The 18,825-nt window shown below is 36.4% G+C and overlaps 1 protein-coding gene and 1 pseudogene across 1 annotated transcript; one reads left to right on the top strand and one right to left on the bottom strand.

The window, feature by feature from the left end:
* The first annotated feature begins 3,604 nt into the window (after positions 1 to 3,604).
* On the top strand, positions 3,605 to 4,357 carry LOC143582704 (uncharacterized). Its single transcript, XM_077065198.1, has one exon. It carries the CDS (start codon positions 3,605 to 3,607, stop codon positions 4,355 to 4,357), a length of 753 nt encoding a protein of 250 aa, XP_076921313.1.
* Positions 4,358 to 8,410: 4,053 nt separating this feature from the next.
* On the bottom strand, positions 8,411 to 17,018 carry LOC143582703 (putative disease resistance RPP13-like protein 1; annotated as a pseudogene).
* Positions 17,019 to 18,825: the final 1,807 nt, after the last annotated feature.

Genomic DNA, 18,825 nt, shown 5'->3' with positions numbered 1-18,825 from the left:
CCAAAAATCATTTAAAATATTGAAACCTAGATTCATAGAATATTGTTTTCGTTAGGTTTTTACATAATTTCAATATTATATTAACTTATTAATTTTATTTTTATACAAATACAACGAATTGATGTTATTTTAGTATTTTCTGTTTGTTAGTACATACTTAAAGTATTTATTATGGTTTATATTCAAAATAATAAAGCTATACACAAAATTTTTAAAAAAATTACAGTTACAACATTTATTATTAAAATATGTTATAAAAATTTATTAAGATTCACACCTTACTTATAATATAACTTAATAGAAATATTTATTATTTTTATTTTTCTTATTATTTGTAACTTAATCATGGTCGTCATTACATTCAAGGATATTCCATTTACATATTAATTGTAAAATAATAGTTAATTAAGTTAAACGTCATTTACCATGCTTTCATAAAATCCCAAATCTTTCCTTCTTACACAAAAATAGTTAATTAAGTTCTCCATGCTTACACAAATGCCACTTACAAGACTCTGCGTGCCATGCTGACTAGGGTGGATGTCTGTATGAATGTTGATCCACCGAGGGACATGCTATATATCTTGGGTCGAATCTTGTATCTTGTGTTGCGCATAAACAAAAGATTGTCTCTTGGTCATCCACAAAATCAGAGTGTAAAGCTTTAGTTGATACCGTTCTTGAACTAACATGGTTACAAGCGCTCTTGTGTGAGCTACGTGTCCCAGTCGATGAGCCCCAACATTGTGGTGGGATAATCTTGGCGCAACGACGTACTTGTTAGCAAATCCTGTCTTCCATGCACACACTAAACATATAGAAGTGGATTTTCATCTTGTTAAAGAACTAGTAGCTCAAGAAAAACTCTCGGTGAAGTTCATCTCTACAAACGATCAGATTGCAGGCGTTGCTTCAAAGCCTCCACTCTTTTAGCGATTTCTCTTCTTATAGTCCTCCAAGCTAAGGATAGCTCCTCGGCCCTAGACATAGTTTTATATTGTATTGTATCTCTTGCTCTTACATATACCCTTGTAAATGTCTATTCTAATTACAATGTACAATTCTAATTTACCAAGTTTGACTTGCCCCATTCTCTGAATTGAATTCTAGCAAATCTCTAGAAGAAAGTGTGAAATTCTTCCAATCACAATTATTGAGTATGCAGCATCTTGGCTCAACCTCTTTGGAGGCCTACGACAAGATAACAATTTTAGGCCTGTTTTAGAAAAAAACTCATAATTGTAATTTACCTTGTACTAATTTCCTAACTGCAAGAAGAGTATGAAATATTCACTTGAAGTTGAAAAGAATTTAGCCAAAATTATAAATCTTTACAATCAGAACTAACATGTTAATAAAAAACTCCCTTGCACTTTTGAAAGAATGAAAGATAAATATACTAAAATAAATAAAAAGAAAGATACATACCAGAATACATAACTAAATCAACCGCATTGTAAAAATTGGAGGCCTAAATCCACCGCTTTAATTTCTTTGGGCTAGAGCCAGCCTTGAATTCAACCATAGATATAATCACCGTCGGTTTCTTCATACACCAACTTGTCAATGGAAAAAAGAAAAAAAAGAGCTAAAGAATAATCATACTAAAATTAAAGTATCATCGGTCTTCTACAAATCAACAAAATTCTATCTGGCATTGTCATTAATGGAGAATGTAACTTTACAATAATTCGCTTGTTTGTTTAAATCATTCAATAAATTGTCAAAATAAGTGAGTTCAGATCTTGATCTACTAAAATAAAAAAAATAGAGAAATCTGGATAATTAATCATATGCAGTAAACCACGAATCAAAGTGAGACAATCACATAAACTTAAGAAACACATGTAGTATTATCGGAAATGGACCCTAAAATAACTCAATATGGTGTCAATAATCAACACCAGACGTGAAGAGATGTTATATGTTCCTGTTTTAAGCCACTTCAAGTTTGACTTTATCAAACTATAGACCAATATCCTATAAACATCAAATTAATGCGAGTCAATTGGATTAACAAAACTATAGTCAAAATCATATTCCATGCAAATAAAACCAAAGTGAAGCCATATGTATTTCATGAATAAGACATAATTTATAATCCGGCCAATACGGTACAAAAATAAATTTTTAATCCAGTAAACCCGTTTGAATTTAAGTAGGTTGTAATGGGTTTAAAGCTAAGATTTTTCTCCTCAAACAAACGTAATATGGGCTGGCATTATCATAGAGTACTGATTTCAATACAATATAGTATACAATTTTCAGAAAAAAAGAAAAAGAAAACACTAGGCTATGTATTTGAGATTATAAATCATTTGAAGGAGAGAGACCTTCAGATTGACTTCACCATAGATATTAGCATATGTCGATGCAGGGGATGTGGGAGATGAGGGACCAGCAGCTGCCTCCTTTCCAGTATCTTTCTTTAAGATTCGGACAGCCATACCCTCTTAAACTCAAAAGCGAAGGAAACAGCACTACAGGTAGATCTGTCATTTTAGGACAACCGAAAAATGTGAGATGCTGGAGAGGGGCGAGGTATTGGGGATGCGACACTTTCTTCATATTAGAGCAATTGAAGAAAGAGAGATGTTGGAGGGAGGTGACGTGCTGGAGTCCCATTGTAAATGATTCCAGTTTCTCAAATCCAATAATACCAAGATCAGTAAGAGATGAAGGAAGAAGACGAGGAGAAAATAATTCACTACCATCTGTAAAACTTGGTGCAATACCAACTTGAATGACCCTAATGGTTAATACGAAAAGTATAAGGGTGGTACGGAAGATCTCAAGAGGTGGTTTGGTGGAGATCAAAAGTTCATGGACCAAGTTAAATAACTTGGTGTCATAGTTATTTTTTTAATTAGTATTAGATAAAGTAGAAGTGTAGTATGATTATGTTTCCTAGTTTGAGTAGGATTATAATTGTGGGTGTTATATAAACCCATCAATAGGTTTATTTTTAGTGTGGTAGAAAGTATTTTGTTCTTATTTCTTATTAATGAAAAGAGTCGCATAAACGTTTTATGCAATATCGTCTTTGGTGTTCTTGATTCACTTGTCTAAGGTTTAACAAGTGGTATCAGAGCCTAACGATCCAGACTCGTGTTTTCAATTGGCGGCAACTCTTGATTGCGGTAGTAGGTTCCAATCAAAGGCATAAGAGGCCAAGAAACCGATTGGAGTTAAGGTTCCGATCAAAGGTGTTAAAAGTTTCCAACCGACGTAAGGAATCCGACCTCCTCAAACCAAGATCATAAGTGCTTGATTTCCGCGTGAGTCATTATAATATATATTGTTTGCAAATATATAATCGTGTGTTGTGTGGAGAGAAAATTGCCGTCCCAATTTTTGTTTGGGAATTGTGATTATCAAGTTCAAAAGTCAACAATTCTTGAACGAGTACAAGGTGGTGCTTGGGTTGTGTGTGAGTTCTAGAATCAGAGAAGTCACAAGAGTCAAAACCAACAATTTGTTTGCATCTGGAAGGCTAGCCTCATCCATATTTAAATAAATTGTTACCTCATCGTCAGTACTTGGGGTTTCTGTTCGATCAAGGAGAAAAGAACCGATCTCTGGTTAGTCAAGAAACCGAAACAATATGGCAGAATTGCAGGTCGTTGGAGGAATCAAGAAGTTGAACCAAAGCAACTACAAACAATGGTCGACGTGCATCAAGTCGTATCTTCAAGGTCAAGATCTTTGGCAGGTAACGAACGGTACCGACACGAGACAACCCGCGAACGATATTAACGGTAGTATCGGGAAGTGGCAGGTGAAAGCGGGTCGAGCAATGTTTATCATCAAGACAACAGTGGATGATGATGTTCATGATCACATTCAAGAACTTGAATACCCAAAGCAAGCGTGGGATACGTTGGAGACCTTATTCACGAAGAAGAATGATGCTCGATTACAACTAGTCGAAGGTGAGTTGATGACGATTTCCCAATGTGACCTTCCGATCGCACAGTATTTTCGTAAGGTGAAGAATCTATGTCGCGAGATTGGAGAACTCGATCCACAGTCTCGGGTTAGCGATGCTCGTATGAAGCGAATAATCATCCACGGTTTAAGGCCGGAGTATCGTAGCTTCGTTACCGCTATTCAAGGATGGGCGACCCAACCGAGTATAACCGAGTTCGAGAATATTCTTGCTGGTCAAGAAGCCTTAGCAAAACAGCTAGCCGGTGTGTCAGTTAAAAGCGAGAGTGAAGCCTTGTATGTCGGAAGGAAGGAGAAGTATCGGTTCAACAAAAATAAAAACCGTTATGGCGATAAAGGCGAGAGTAAGTATTGGGAGAACGAGAAACGTGAACGACCGAAGAAGAAAGAATGGAACAGAAATAGTTGAGTTGAAAACTCTGAAGAAGATTCATCGGATAAAGAGAACCAAGACAAAGAATCAAGGTACCAACCAAAGCAGTTTCCTTTTAGGTGCCATAACTGTGGACAAAAAGGGCACATGGCAAAATACTGTCGAGAACCTAAGGAGGAAGGTAATGCAGCTGTCGTTAAAGAAGAAGAACCGTGGGAAGTGGAGGCTAATGTAACACCCCACCCTGGAATGGTGACGTGTCACTATCATAGATATCAAAACATAAGACATAATTCCATAAGTTAAACGTCATTACAAAGCCCTAGGTTTAATTATTTATTACATAAAGTCAGTTCTAGACAAGCTAGCATAGACTACCAAAAGTGACTAACTTTGAAAATCCAAAAGTCCTAGAGCTCAAATTTCGTTTTTTCTCTCTTCACACCCCGTCCAGAGTAACCTGTGAACCTGCTAAAGAAAAAAGATTTACGGAATGAGCCGAATGCCCAGTACGGATAAAATGGCACAAGTAACAATAATAACGAGTTAACAAGAATCAAACAATAACATAACATAAGATGATACGACACACAGTAAAGCAAACCAATAAAGTAAATCGTATCATATGGATGTACCCGTGAGCCGAATTCTTAATTTATTACTTACAAACATACATATAGAGCAGCAGATCCTATGTGCCGAACGTGCAATGGAGCGTGGGCATCACACACCATCCACCATAATCATATACATATATCCTAGGACCAGTCCATACGCCTCCTAATGGCCTCATGTACCTCACAAGTACTAAGGAGAGGCCGTGATTTAGGCTCACCGTCACGGTCGGTGCTACGCCATCGATGCCGTAATGTCGTGCTTGTGGTCACCCCCACAAGTAGGAACATGCTCAGGGTAACAGAATATAACAACTGAAACAATAATGTAACAATATATCTAAACACGCGCTCGAAGCGTTAAAGCAAATACCAAATCATATCAGTATAATCGAAGCATGCAATAATGAGTACAATATAGCAATAATTCTATCGCATGCCATTAAGTCAAATAACAAATCATAATCAGAACATGAATCGAACGGACAGCCAAATGAATCGAGTTGCCAAAGAACGCTAGGAGTTCCAAAGGAATATATATATATATATATATATATATATAACAACATGGTTTATAAAAAAATGAATATAATATAGCAACAATAAGGAGGGGGTTAGGATCCGTACCTTGAATAACAATTCACAATTTTGTTAGACTTGTTTCTTTTAGGGGTCGTGATAACCTACAAGTAATTTATATTTGATGAGATATAACATTTTTTTCATTGTATATTATAATAATTATTATTACTATTGTTTTATTAATGAGTAATAATAAAATATTTGTAAAGGCTTAACATTTATAAGCTCTAAATTTATTTAAGTGTCTTATTAAATTTTCTTTGTAAGCTTCGGTACTGTATAACATGTTATTATATATTGTTGTTAGTTTTGTAGAACATTATTATAAGTTTGTTTTAAAAGTGTTAATACAGTGGATTTAGAACATGATTATTATATTTATAACTTTAGTGAATCTGACATATATTTGAACAAACGATTTAAATGCTTTATGTTTATAACTTTAGTGGATCTGAGCATATATTCGAACAAACGATTTAAATGCTTAGTAAAAAAAAAAAAATACATAAGATATCCCTTTTGAATTATTTAACTATTACACTATATATACTTGATGCATTATGAAAGTGGACCATATGCAAAACAAAATAACAAAAACAGAGCTACAATAACTCACGACCTCTGGACCTCGTTTTTATTTACATATGTTACTAGCAACCTAAGTCTTAATTATTCTTAAGTAAGTAGTTAATTATTAATCATTTTTTTTTCAAAGTTCCACCCTCCTAAATTTTAAATTTTGGTTGCAGGTTCCCTAAAAAAAGGAAACTTAAAAACACTAACTTTTGCAAATCATAGATTCATAGATCATAAGTTTAGCATTCTACACCAAGATTCGAAAGGCTTTGAGGACTACCTATGGAATAGTCGGTGCTTGGTTTGGCGGCGCTGCAGTGATGGTCACTCCGGTGGTAGTGGCGCGCTGTAGCAATTGTCGTCTGCAAATCCGCAACGGAACGAGAGACGCGACAACGTTGGGTGGCCTGTGGACAATGGTAAGGGTGGAGACGAACGGAAGATGTGTTTGGCTTTACATTCGTTGCGACGATACGGCCTCTGGAGTTGAGAATATATTCGTCGGAAAATGTTTCGGTAGTGGCGAGGGAATGATTAATATTTCTGGTGGCCTTTGAGTGGTGGCGCGTAATGGAGGTGACGAGTAGTAGCGTTTGTTTTGGGTTAAGTGCAAGTAAGGGGTTTGGTCGGAGGTGGTAACGTGGTTGTCATGTAGATCACAGACTTGAAGAAGAATAGGTGTTTAAAGGAATGCTGTGAGGCAAAGTCTTGGCTTTTATAATGGTGGTTCAAGAGTTGAGTTCAAAATATCTTTGACAAAGGTGCAATTATTTAGAGATTGTCCAACACATATCATTCCTTGTCTGCAAAATTTGACGTGGGAAGGAAGTAAGGTAGGTTGAAAAAGTCAAGGGTGGTGAATGCATTTGTCCAAAGGGTTTCTCTTCCATATTGGTTATCATGATTGTTGATTATTTATTTGCTTGCATGTTTACGTAACAAAGTTGTCTGATTGTATTATTATTATTATTATTATTATTATTATTATTATATTGTTTACATTAGTTTACACATATACAGATCATTTTGAAGTCTACATGTCTTCTTTTACTTCTATTTATGTTACTACTAGTGTTATTATTTTATTTATTTATTTATTTTCGTTCTCATGGAAGTGTACATGTCATTGTATTTTCTTTGCTAGACAAATTTTTACTTGTATAATATTATTAAATTATTGTTACTTTTATTATTGTTATTATTATTTTAATATTTTTTTAACGGTTATTTTAGCTAATATGGCCGAGGTTCAAGAAACATACGCAGTTGACACCGAATTCAAACCGAACTTGGTAGATGAATGGTTTGAAGTAGGCTTTTGTTGGTGGACAGATCAGGAAGTAGTGCCAGAGTCAAATCCATTGAAGGCAACCTTGGAATCATCTATTGTTATTTTAAATTTAGATGATGAGGAAATTATAGTTGAGGAAGAAAGTATGGTTGATCAAGACGTAATCATGACTGTAACCGAAGAAGACGAGAAAGAAACCGTGTTGAATGAAGAGCACGATGAGATAGTTCCGTCTCATGTTACGGATTGTCATGGTAGAATAGAAAACGTTGAAGCAACAAAACAACAAAGTTGAAGTTGGAGTTTGCATGATGTTCATGCGTAGTTCGGGTGATCCGGATGAACAATCGAATGAAGGAGTAAAGTTCGAGAAGGAGTATACATCAAGTGAAGATGGAAGAATTGCTTTGAGTACCATGATCGTTGGTCATGAAATTTAGAAAGCAAAAGTTGTTTCCTATCTGAAACCGGGTGATGCAGTTCTAAAAAGTGGTAATCTCGAAACTAGCTCAGTTGTCAACAGGAAAAAGAAACCTGATGATAGATTGAAAAAGTCGAATCCAAGAATCAAGCTCAACGAGGTGCGAGCGTTACAAGGTGTGAAGGATCTTGGAGGAACAATGGTAGTTGGTATTGAGAGGGAGTGTAAAACTTGGTGCAATACCAACTTGAAGGACCCAAATGGTTAATACGAAAAGTATAAGGGTGGTACGAAAGATCTCAAGGGGCGGTTTGGTGGAGATCAAAAGTTCATGGACCAAGTTGAATAACTTGGTGTCATGGTTATTTTTTAATTAGTATTAGATAAAGTAGAAGTCTAGTATGATTATGTTTCCTAGTTTGAGTAGGATTATAATTGTGGGTGTTATATAAACCCATCAATAGGTTTATTTTTAGTGTGGTAGAAAGTATTTTGTTCTTATTTCTTATTAATGAAAAGAGTCGCATAAACGTTTTATGCAATATCGTCTTTGGTGTTCTTGATTCACTTGTCTAAGGTTTAACACAATCATCCCTAACATATAACTATAGTTCAACAAGTGACGCTGGAAAGTTTTGTGGGCCCCACTCTGAGACTAACTTCTTTAGCTTACCTATCATTAGGGAACTCAAATTGGGAGGGCAAACTCCACAAGGAAAACAAATATCCATTCTTGGACAATTTGATATTTCCAGTCTCTTTAAGGAGGTCAAATTGGGCAACTCATAGTCAGGAAATGACTCCAGACTTTCACAATCTCTTATTAACAATGTGGTGAGGTGAACAAAGCAATTCAGCTCAATGATTGATCTCAGATTTGCCCAACCATCTATAATTAAATAATCAAGCATTGGTGTGTTGCTTATGTTGTTCATCTTTTCTCCTCCCCACACTCTTTCCAATAGTTTCTTACAACCCCAAATTTTAAGTGACTTTAGCTTCTGCCCTCCCGTTGGAAAGGAGATAACTGTAACTGAAGTACAATTTAAGAGAGTCAATGCCTCAACACTTTCTGGACAACCGCAACGTTCCATATTATCACAAAAAGATATATCCAAAATCCTAAGAGATGTTAGGAGGTTATTCCTACAACTATCCTCCTTTTTCTCTCCTAATCTCACCAAATTATCACAGTGACACACTTCCAAATTCCTTAAATTTACAAGAAATTTACTCGCAATTGCTTCTGAGCCCCACAAATATCTTATTTCATTACACCCAAGTATATTTAGTTCTTTAATTGCCCTAAGATGCTCTATAACACCTTTCCACACCACATCATTAAGCCCTGAAATGCCTATTATTTTCAACTTTGTGACCGCATAAGCTATTTCAACCAACCTACTTAGCACACCACTATCACATATTTCTATTTTTAGAACATTCAATAAAGGTAGTGCATTGAGTTCAACTTCTACCAAATAAGGACAGTCTTTTATATAAAGATGCTTTAGGCATGGAAACGCAGCCTCGCTATTCATTGACCATTTTCCCCACCCATTCATATGTGTAAAACTAAGAATTTCAAGTGAAGAGAATGCACCACCAATTCCAAGTAACTCCATGCCCACAACTTTCACCGCATCCAAACCTTCAATAAACAACTCCTTCAGTGACTGTACATCTTTTACAGTCATGTATCGACACGTGTTTCAGCCGATGAAATGAGGGATTCCCAATCCATTTTGGAAACTCTAATCCCCCGTATGACTTAATATTTAGTTGTATTAACTTATCATTACAAGGCATCAACTCATTTAGGACCTCTTTTTCAAGCACTTCAACGTCTCTAAATTATAAAGATTGCATACATTTTATGGGAGTTGTGTGATTTTAGTTCGAGATAGATTAAGATACCTCAAGTGACTCAAAGCATCAATGGTCTTTGGTACCTCACTTATTTTTAAATTACTAAACATATAACCCTTAACAATGCTAACTCACGAAATAAGTCAACAAGAACCTTACTCGATAAATAGAAATGTTGCCATTTTTCAACCACCCCAACAGACGTTGCCACGAATGTCCTCAAACTTTTGGCTCTTGTGATCACCTCAAACTTATCGTAAGCTACATATTGCTCACGATTAAATGACATATGACGGCACTTCTCCAAAATCCCCTTCCTAATATTTTCCTTTGTTTCATTGTCTAACCTTACAAAAAACTCACTAGAAACAGATGTCGCCAAGTCATTCATCAAGTCATGCATCACAAACATTGATTCATTACTAGGTGCATGTTGAAAAAATGACCTTGACAACAACTCTTCAAAGAATTCATGACCCAAGCGTTCTTCATTTGAATCGATTGAAGTTGGTAGATGCAAAAACCCTTCTACCATCCATAATAAAACAAGTTCCTCCTTGTCAAACATGTCCTTGGGGAACAAGGAGCAGTATGCAAATAACTGCTTCAAAGATGCAGAAAGATCATAGTAGCTTATTCTAAGGGCTGGGAGAATTCCACCTCCATCTTTTAATCTCCATATCTCACTGTCTGACACTTCCTTCCAGTGCTCTACATCATCTTTTTTTGTTCTCAAAAATCTACCAAGTGTTATCAAAGCCAAAGGTAATCCACCACATTTTCTCACAATGCATTCAGTATATGGTTTGAGTAATGAATGCGAATCAAAGTTATTTGCACCTAATGCTTGTTGAGCAACTAAAGACAAAGCATCGTCGTCTAACAGGTTATGCAGTTGCTTGTTTAGAGGATTGTAAACGGTTAGAAAATAAAAACAAATTATTAAAAATATAGGGGATCAGTGTGCATCGTTTCCCAATATAGAAGATTTCTAATAGCAAAGTGACAGCAAGATTAAACCGTTGGAAATGATATCAAGAGATATGACTTTCCTCCTTTTTTATTTTTTCCTTGATTAAAAGGTCAACATCTTTGTATATTTAAGAATTCCTCTTGTACTTTGATAAAGGATCAACTGAAAAAATATTATCTTTATTCATTGTGTGCCATCTTTTTCAATATGGTATCAAAGCAGTGATGATTCTAGGATCAAATCATTTACTCTTGCTCATCATTTACCTCTAAATCATTCAAGCATCATTAACAAAGCCACCATGTCTGAAACAGACGGTGACTTAAACCATGATTCCCTTACTCTCCAAATTGCCAATATCCTCAAAAATAGCTTCAATTCTCAAACCCAAAACACCAAGCAAACTCTATCTGATAGCCTGAAAATTAGCATTAATCTCAGTAGCCAAAACTGTGCCCTTTGGGCTCGAATGATACGAGTCGCCATAGGGGGGAAATCAAAAGCCTTATTAAACCATTTAACCACAAATCCACCAAAACCAACTGATGAAAAATATGATCAGTGGGAACAAGATGATCTTGTTGTTTTCTCGTGGCTAATTCAAAACATTGAACCTGTCATTGCTAGTAATTTAACAGAGTTCCCGACATCAAAATCATTATGGGACGCTCTAGTTATAACATATAGCAGTGGTAAGGACAAGCTTCAAACCTTTGATCTCCATGTTAAAGGTAATGAGCTTAAGCAAAATGGCATACCTTTGGAGGAATTTTGGATAGTGATGCAAGGCATCTGGGGAGAAATTGAACGCAGAGACCCGAACCCAATGACATGTGTAGCCGACATCACCACATATAACAAAATTAGGGATGAACAAAAACTGTTCCAATTCTTAAACGCCTTAGATCGTAAGTACGATCCGATTAAAAGAGAGATCCTGAGATGTGAACCTCTTCCATTAGCCGAAGGGGCGTATGCAGCAGTTAGAAAAGAATATGCTCATCATAACATTTTAGGGGGAAAATCTAGTGACACACAAGGGGTGGCAACCGGTTTAATGGCGTCTGATCAGAACATCGAAGGGCTAGGGTTAGTATCCAAAGGACAACGCCGGTCAGACCAGGGGTGGAAACCGTCCGGGTCATCATCCCGTGTTGATAAGTCGCGATTGAGATGTAGCCATTGCGGGATGTCAAAACACACGAAGGAACAATGCTTCAAGCTAGTTGGATTCCCCGATTGGTGGAACGATGGCCACAAAAAAGGGGATAAAGACAAAGCAAAGGCAGCGGCCACCGTGGGCAACTTGGAAGTTACCAACAACGGCGGCGGCGACCAGCGCAGTGGTGGAGACAGAAGTGGTGCCTTTGGTGGTATGGCATCGGCAAGTCAATCGGCTGCAACTGAATATACAGATGGCAATGAAGATCACAATGAAAGAGGTAAGGGATTATTATCCTCAAACCCTTTAATTTGCAACATTAGTTTTATTAATCCTACAGTTAGAAAATTGCTAAACCAGCCTCTTGAGAAAACAGTTAATTGCAAAAAATCAAATGAAGAATCTTTTCCATATAATATTGTTCGTGAAGAGTCTACTTAGACTAATGCTAACCCACGTAAATCTATTTTTTGTGATAGTGGCCAAATAAATCAAAGTATTTTTGATAATGTTTTTTATGAAAATAACTCAAATAAAAATGTAGGAGAAATTAATATGGCCGGAACATGTGACGATTTAAATAAATCGTGGATTTTTCTATTGTGGTGCTAGCTACTGACACCATGACATTTGAATTATCCGACATAATTTCAAATTCAAAACCTAAAATTAACCACATAAAAACCGCCAATGGAGGGATAGTTCCCGTAAAGGGAGGGGGCACAATTGAAATATCATCAACATTAAAACTTTCAAATTGTCTTTATGTCCCTTCGTTATCACATAAACTATTATCCATTAGTCATGTGACAAAAGAATTAAATTGTACCGTTTTAATGCACCCGACCTTCTGTATTCTACAGGATATCAGGACGGGAACGATTATTGGGCGTGGCACTGAACGTCAAGGATTGTACTATGTGGAAGAGGTGACTCAACATGGTAGTGTATTATTAGCTCATGGAACTACGAATAGAGAAGCTTGGTTATGGCATAGGAGACTGGGATACCCATCTATCGGTTATTTACATATTTTATTTCCAAAATTATTTCCTTTCAATGAAGATTTAAGTTGTGAAACTTGTGTCTTGGTCAAAAGCCATAGACATAATTTTAAACCTAATAATACAAGAGCTAGTTTACCGTTTTCCCTTATTCATTCTGATGTATAGGGTCTGGCAAAAGTTATTGGAGGACAAAATTTTTGTTTTTTCGTCCTTTTTGTCGATGATTGCACTCGTATGACATGGATTTATTTTCTAAAACAAAAATCCGAAGTTTTTGATAAATTTATTATGTTCTATGCCATGATAAAAACACAATTTAAAACTAATATTCAAGTTCTTCGATCTGATAATGGTGGAGAATACATAAACGATTCAATGAAGCTTTTTTTGTCAAACAAAAGGAATAATTCATCAAACGTCATGCTCCCACACCCCTGAACAAAATGGCACAGTCAAACGAAAAAACCGTATACTCTTAGAGATAACCTCGTGCCCTCTTAATTGAATCCCAAGTTCCTAAGTCTTTCTGGCCCGAAGCCGTCGCTACTGCAGCATATCTTATCAATCGACTACCCATAAAAGCTCTTGTCTTAAAACACCTCTTCAAGCCCTTTCAGATTTTACCAAATTGCCACCCGCTCTCACATTACAACCATGAATATTTGGGTGCTCTGTCTTTGTCCACATACCAAAAATCAACCAAAATAAACTTGACCCATGTGCTGAAAAATGCATATTTGTGGGCTATGAAGTCAACCAAAAAGGGTATCGGTGTTATAGTCCAACAAAGCGTCGTTTGTACACCACCATGAACTGCGACTTCCTTGAAACCGAATTCTTTTATAGCTCTCAACTTAGTGGTGAGGGGAAGAAAGAACATGACACCCTGAGTTAGCTTAAATGGGTTCCAAAATGGGCATCTTCATCAGAAGAAGTTAATCATAGTACCCAAGATGAGTCACCAAACCCACAACAATCTAGCGAACCAACAAACAGTGCCACGATCCCAAATGCTCCTGACCTGACATCCAATGTAAGTAATTCTCAATTATTCGAAAATATAACAAATGAAGGATTTCATGGTGGTCATGAAAATATTGATATATCTAACAACCATGAAATAGAGGTAGAACAAACAGTGCAGGAGGAACAAGAAGAACCATTACAGGAAGAAATAAGACAAGAATAAGCCACCGAGAGATATGTTCTTCCACCAAGAGTCAATAGAGGAATTCCAGCAAAGCGGTACTCTCCAGAGAAACAGTCTAAATCCTCTAGGTATCCAATGGCTAGCATAACCGAAGGAAACCAATCCAAAGAAGCCAAGGCCTTTACATCTTCCATTTACACTGAACAAATTCCAACCTCTGTGGAACAAGCTCTAAAATTGAAGAATTGGAAGGATGCAATGGATACAGAGATAAAGGCATTAACAAAAAACAACACGTGGGAAAAATGTGATCTTCCTACGGAATAGAAACCAGTTGGTTGCCGCTGGGTTTTTACAATCAAACACAAACCAGATGGAACTATTGAAAGATATAAAGCACGGTTAGTGGCTAAAGGCTATACCCAGACGTACGGGATTGACTACTCAGAAACGTTCTCCCCAGTAGCCAAATTTGACACAATCCGAGTCCTTTTTTCAATTGCTGCAAATGAAGGATGGCCTCTTCATCAATTCGATGTTAAGAATGCTTTCCTACACGGGGAATTGGAAGAAGAAGTTTATATGGAGGCTCCACCTGGGTTTATAGAAAATTTCAAGACAAAAGAAGTATGTCGTTTAAAAAAATCTCTCTATGGGTTAAAACAATCTCCTCTTGCATGGTTCGGCAGATTCATTTTAGCAATGAGGAAATATGGATACCAATAAGGCAACTCCAATCATACATTGTTTATTAAACGACAAGGTAAACTTGTGACTTGTTTGATTATATATGTTGATGACATGATCATTACAGGTAATGATGAAGAAGAAATGAAGAAGTTAAAAGAAAATTTGTTCACGGAGTTCGAGATGAAGGACTTGGGAAGACTTAAGTATTTTCTAGGAATTGAAGTGTTAAGATAAAAAAAGAGGGATCTTTATATGTCAGAAGAAATACATTCTTGATCTTCTAGCCCAAACAGGAATGGTTGACTGCAAACCTGTTGACACACCAATAAGGGTAAACCATAAACTTTGTATGGAAAAGGAAGGCGAGTTAACAGACAAAGAAAGATACCAACGTCTAGTAGGTAAATTAATATATCTTTCACATACTTGTCCTGATATTGCATATGCAGTTGGAGTGGTTAGCAGGTTTATGCACCAACCTCAAGTTACTCACATAGAAGCAGTAATGAGGATTATCCAATGCCTCGAAGGAACGGTAGGTCATGGAGTTCTGTTTCAGCAAAACAAACATTTGAAGGTCCAACTATACACTGATGCAGATTGGGCTGGGGATCAAGATGACCGGAGATCAACATCAGGATACTTCACTCTGGTTGGCGGAAACTTAGTAACATGGAGAAGCAAGAAATAAAAGGTTGTTGCACTATCCAACGCCGAAGCCGAGTTCCGAGGGATTGCACGAGGACTGGCAGAAGTTCTATGGATTCATAAACTTCTGACTGAGATAGGGTTCCCTCCAACAGAAGCTAGCAAGATCATGTGTGATAACAAAGCCGCTATACAAATTTCAGAGAATCCTGTCCAACATGATCGTAGAAAACATATAGAAGTTGATCGGAACATCATCAAAGAAAAACTCGAAGCTGGAACGATAGAACTACCTTTCGTCCGATCAGAAGACCAATTAGCGGATATATTAACTAAGGCTGTCAATGGAAGAATATTCGGTCATTGCCTTGGCAAGTTGAGCATCGGAAACCCTACTACTCAACTTGAGGGGGGGGGGGTGTTATAAAATAAAAATAAATTATTAAAAATATAGGGGATCAGTGTGCATCATTTCCCAATATAGAAGATTTCTAACAGCAAAGTGACAGCAAGATTAAACCGTTGGAAATGATATCAAGAGATATGACTTTCCTCCTTTTTTGTTTTTTCCTTGATTACAAGGTCAACATCTTTGTATATTTAAGAATTCCTCTTGTACTTTGATAAAGGATCAAATGAAAAAATATTATCTTTATTCATTCTATGCCATCTTTTTCAATATAAACCAGTTGTTTGAGCAAATGATCCTTCCGTGTTGTTATGATGACTTTACTTCCAGGAGCACATGTATGAAACGGGCCAACCAAGGTTTTCCAGTCCTCATAACTCTCACTCCACACATCATCTAACACCAATAGAAATCTTTTTCCCCTTAGGTGATTTACAAGATCTACTTGAAGCAAATTTAAATTTGCAAATTCCTTGTTTACCCCTGTCACAGATTGAAAGATGACTTTGCTTATACCAAAGCTATCAAAGTCATTGAAACACAAACCCATGCCTGGAGTTCAAAGTGATCGTTGACTTGCTTTTCATCGTACAAGAGCCTAGCTAAAGTAGTTTTCCCAACCCCGCCCATACCAACTATTGGAACAATGCTATAGTTTTGATCACATGGTTCATCAGCTGGTAACAATAACTGTTGGACCAATGCTTCTTTCTCAGCTTGCCTTCCAACAATACTAGTTGGATCGACAACAGAGGATTGAAATTTTCTATTGCTACTATTACTTTTTGCTCTGGTTTCCCCTTCCACTCTCAAGCCAAACTCATCTTTCTGCTTAAGTAGAACTTGTAGTTTGGTGGAAATATCATCTAACTGGGCAAGCATCGTAGTATTCCGCGAGAATTTTGTGCAACAACTTGGGATTAGCTTTCTTACCTTGCTAGTCATGGTTTCTGACTCATGGGTGAACTCATGATGCATGGCTTCAGTCAGCCAACTGTCAAGTACGTCATCTATGTCATAAGCCAAATGCTGGATATCTTTTAGCCATCGTTTCACAGATTGGCTGGTTATCTCCTTTTGAGAAGCATCAGTAAGCACATTTTGTATCTGGATTAATGATCTATGCCACTTTTTCATCTCAGCATCAATTCCATTGTAGCGTGCAATGCTTTTCAAAGTTGCAGAGGCCATCTTATCAAAGACCACATCGAGGAAGGCAGAAACCACAATTTCAGCCACTGATTTAATTTGGTGGTGAGATTGTTGAAATTGGTGTAGATGGTTGTTAGTAGTGGTTTCATTCATTTTGGGTGAAGGACTATATTATTGTTTTGTACTTTATGGTCTTATATTTTAAGTTTAAATATTGATATTTAATTTCTATTATTGCTTTTCAGAGTCAGATTACCACCAGCGACGGTCCTATCTGCCGACCAAAACATTTTTATAAGATGACTTTGTATTTTTGTGTTGGAATGAAAACCAAACCAAAACCAACTTTAACTTTTCATTTGGCTTGCTTCAAATTAAAATTGGTTTTTACTTCAAAATTTACCAGCTTGTTGACTTTGAAAATTAGTTCTAAATACTATAAATCCATATAAATTATATTATTCCGGTAACTGTTAAGTGTTGAAAATTCAGATTTTGAAAATGTTACATTAATGCTTATAATTATCGTTGTTATATAACATGCCCATGTTATATATATAAATTTTATAGAACAATCAGTCAACTAAAGTCAAGATAATCAATTTACTTGACAAAATAGAAGCAAAATACATCAATTTTGAAATTGAACCTTTGAAAACCTATAACATAACAAATTCACTAGATATCCGAGACATGAAAATATCACCATCAAACTAACAAGAAATTAAAGGGGAAACACAGATCTCTAGAAACATTCAATGCAGACAATAGTAGCAATTAAAAACTATATTAGTGTTCAGTTGCTTACCGCTGGAAGATTCAAAAGGTTGAAGAAGCGGGTGACGGCCATCCCCCCACAATACTCATCGGGGTATAGATTGGCTTCATACCCTTTATTTCTTGACTCATCACTGGCTCACCTTATTATTAGCTGCGTACAAACACCGGAGTCCATATTGTTGAAGGATTCGGTGATCAAAGGAAAATGGTAAGCGGTGAATTTTATTTTGATATATAAAAAGAGGATCAGATATACACATCAACTAAATGGGAAATACTAGCCCAATTAAGAAATATGAGTCCTACATAACACACTCAATATAGCAACAACAATACAAGATACACATAACTATCTCAAGAAACACAAATGACGTCTCCAATTTCTGACAATCTTCAGGGGATTGACTACTTTTCCATTATGTCATTATGAGTAAATTATCTCCTAAATGTTCGACCACTATCGACACCATGTTTAATGGTCTCTGTAAGAACGGGATACCAACAATACCCTAAAGTTATTCTGTTACTATAAACAGAACGGTTTCATTCTTCAATTAATTACATACAACATATTAACTGACGGCCTTTGTAAATCGGGCTGCAGAACGGTCATGAAGGAGCTTGAGGAACGGAATGTTGAACCTAACACTGGTACTTACACTACCATTATAAATGATTGTTTTATAATTTGTGTATTATAACAAAAATTTTTTCACATGTACTTCAGCTCACAACTATCAATATCAATGCAATCGAATTCAAATAGTTAATAGTTGACTACCGAAATACACAGCTTCATCATTATATCAAATTGTTGACATTTAGTGATGATTCTTTATTTAATAGAAATCATTACCTTCAAAAGAACACCTTTCCATATATCCGTTGACCAAACAATTGACTTTACTGCATAGAGCCTTTGACTTGTACACTTATACCAGAAGTCAAACTGTTGACTTTTGTTAACAACACCTGCCATTACTCATTAACTACTACCAGCAAACCATCCATTCAACTTGCCAAGGATTTAATCTGCAATGGTGTTGAGTCTTCATAGCAGTTGACCTAACATCAGCTCTGATTGTTGACCAACTTTAATAGGCCATCTGCTTACTATTGCAGCAAACTGACATTGAACACCAAAGACCAACTGCCGAGATGTAATTAGCCTTTCAAATTG

Source organism: Bidens hawaiensis, unplaced genomic scaffold (assembly GCF_021521415.1).
Source record: "Bidens hawaiensis isolate Kalapana, Puna unplaced genomic scaffold, B.hawaiensis_p1.1 tig00031842_1, whole genome shotgun sequence".
Classification (NCBI taxonomy): domain Eukaryota; kingdom Viridiplantae; phylum Streptophyta; class Magnoliopsida; order Asterales; family Asteraceae; genus Bidens; species Bidens hawaiensis.
Note: the sequence above shows the minus strand (reverse complement) of the source record. Positions and strands in the feature narration are given on the sequence as shown.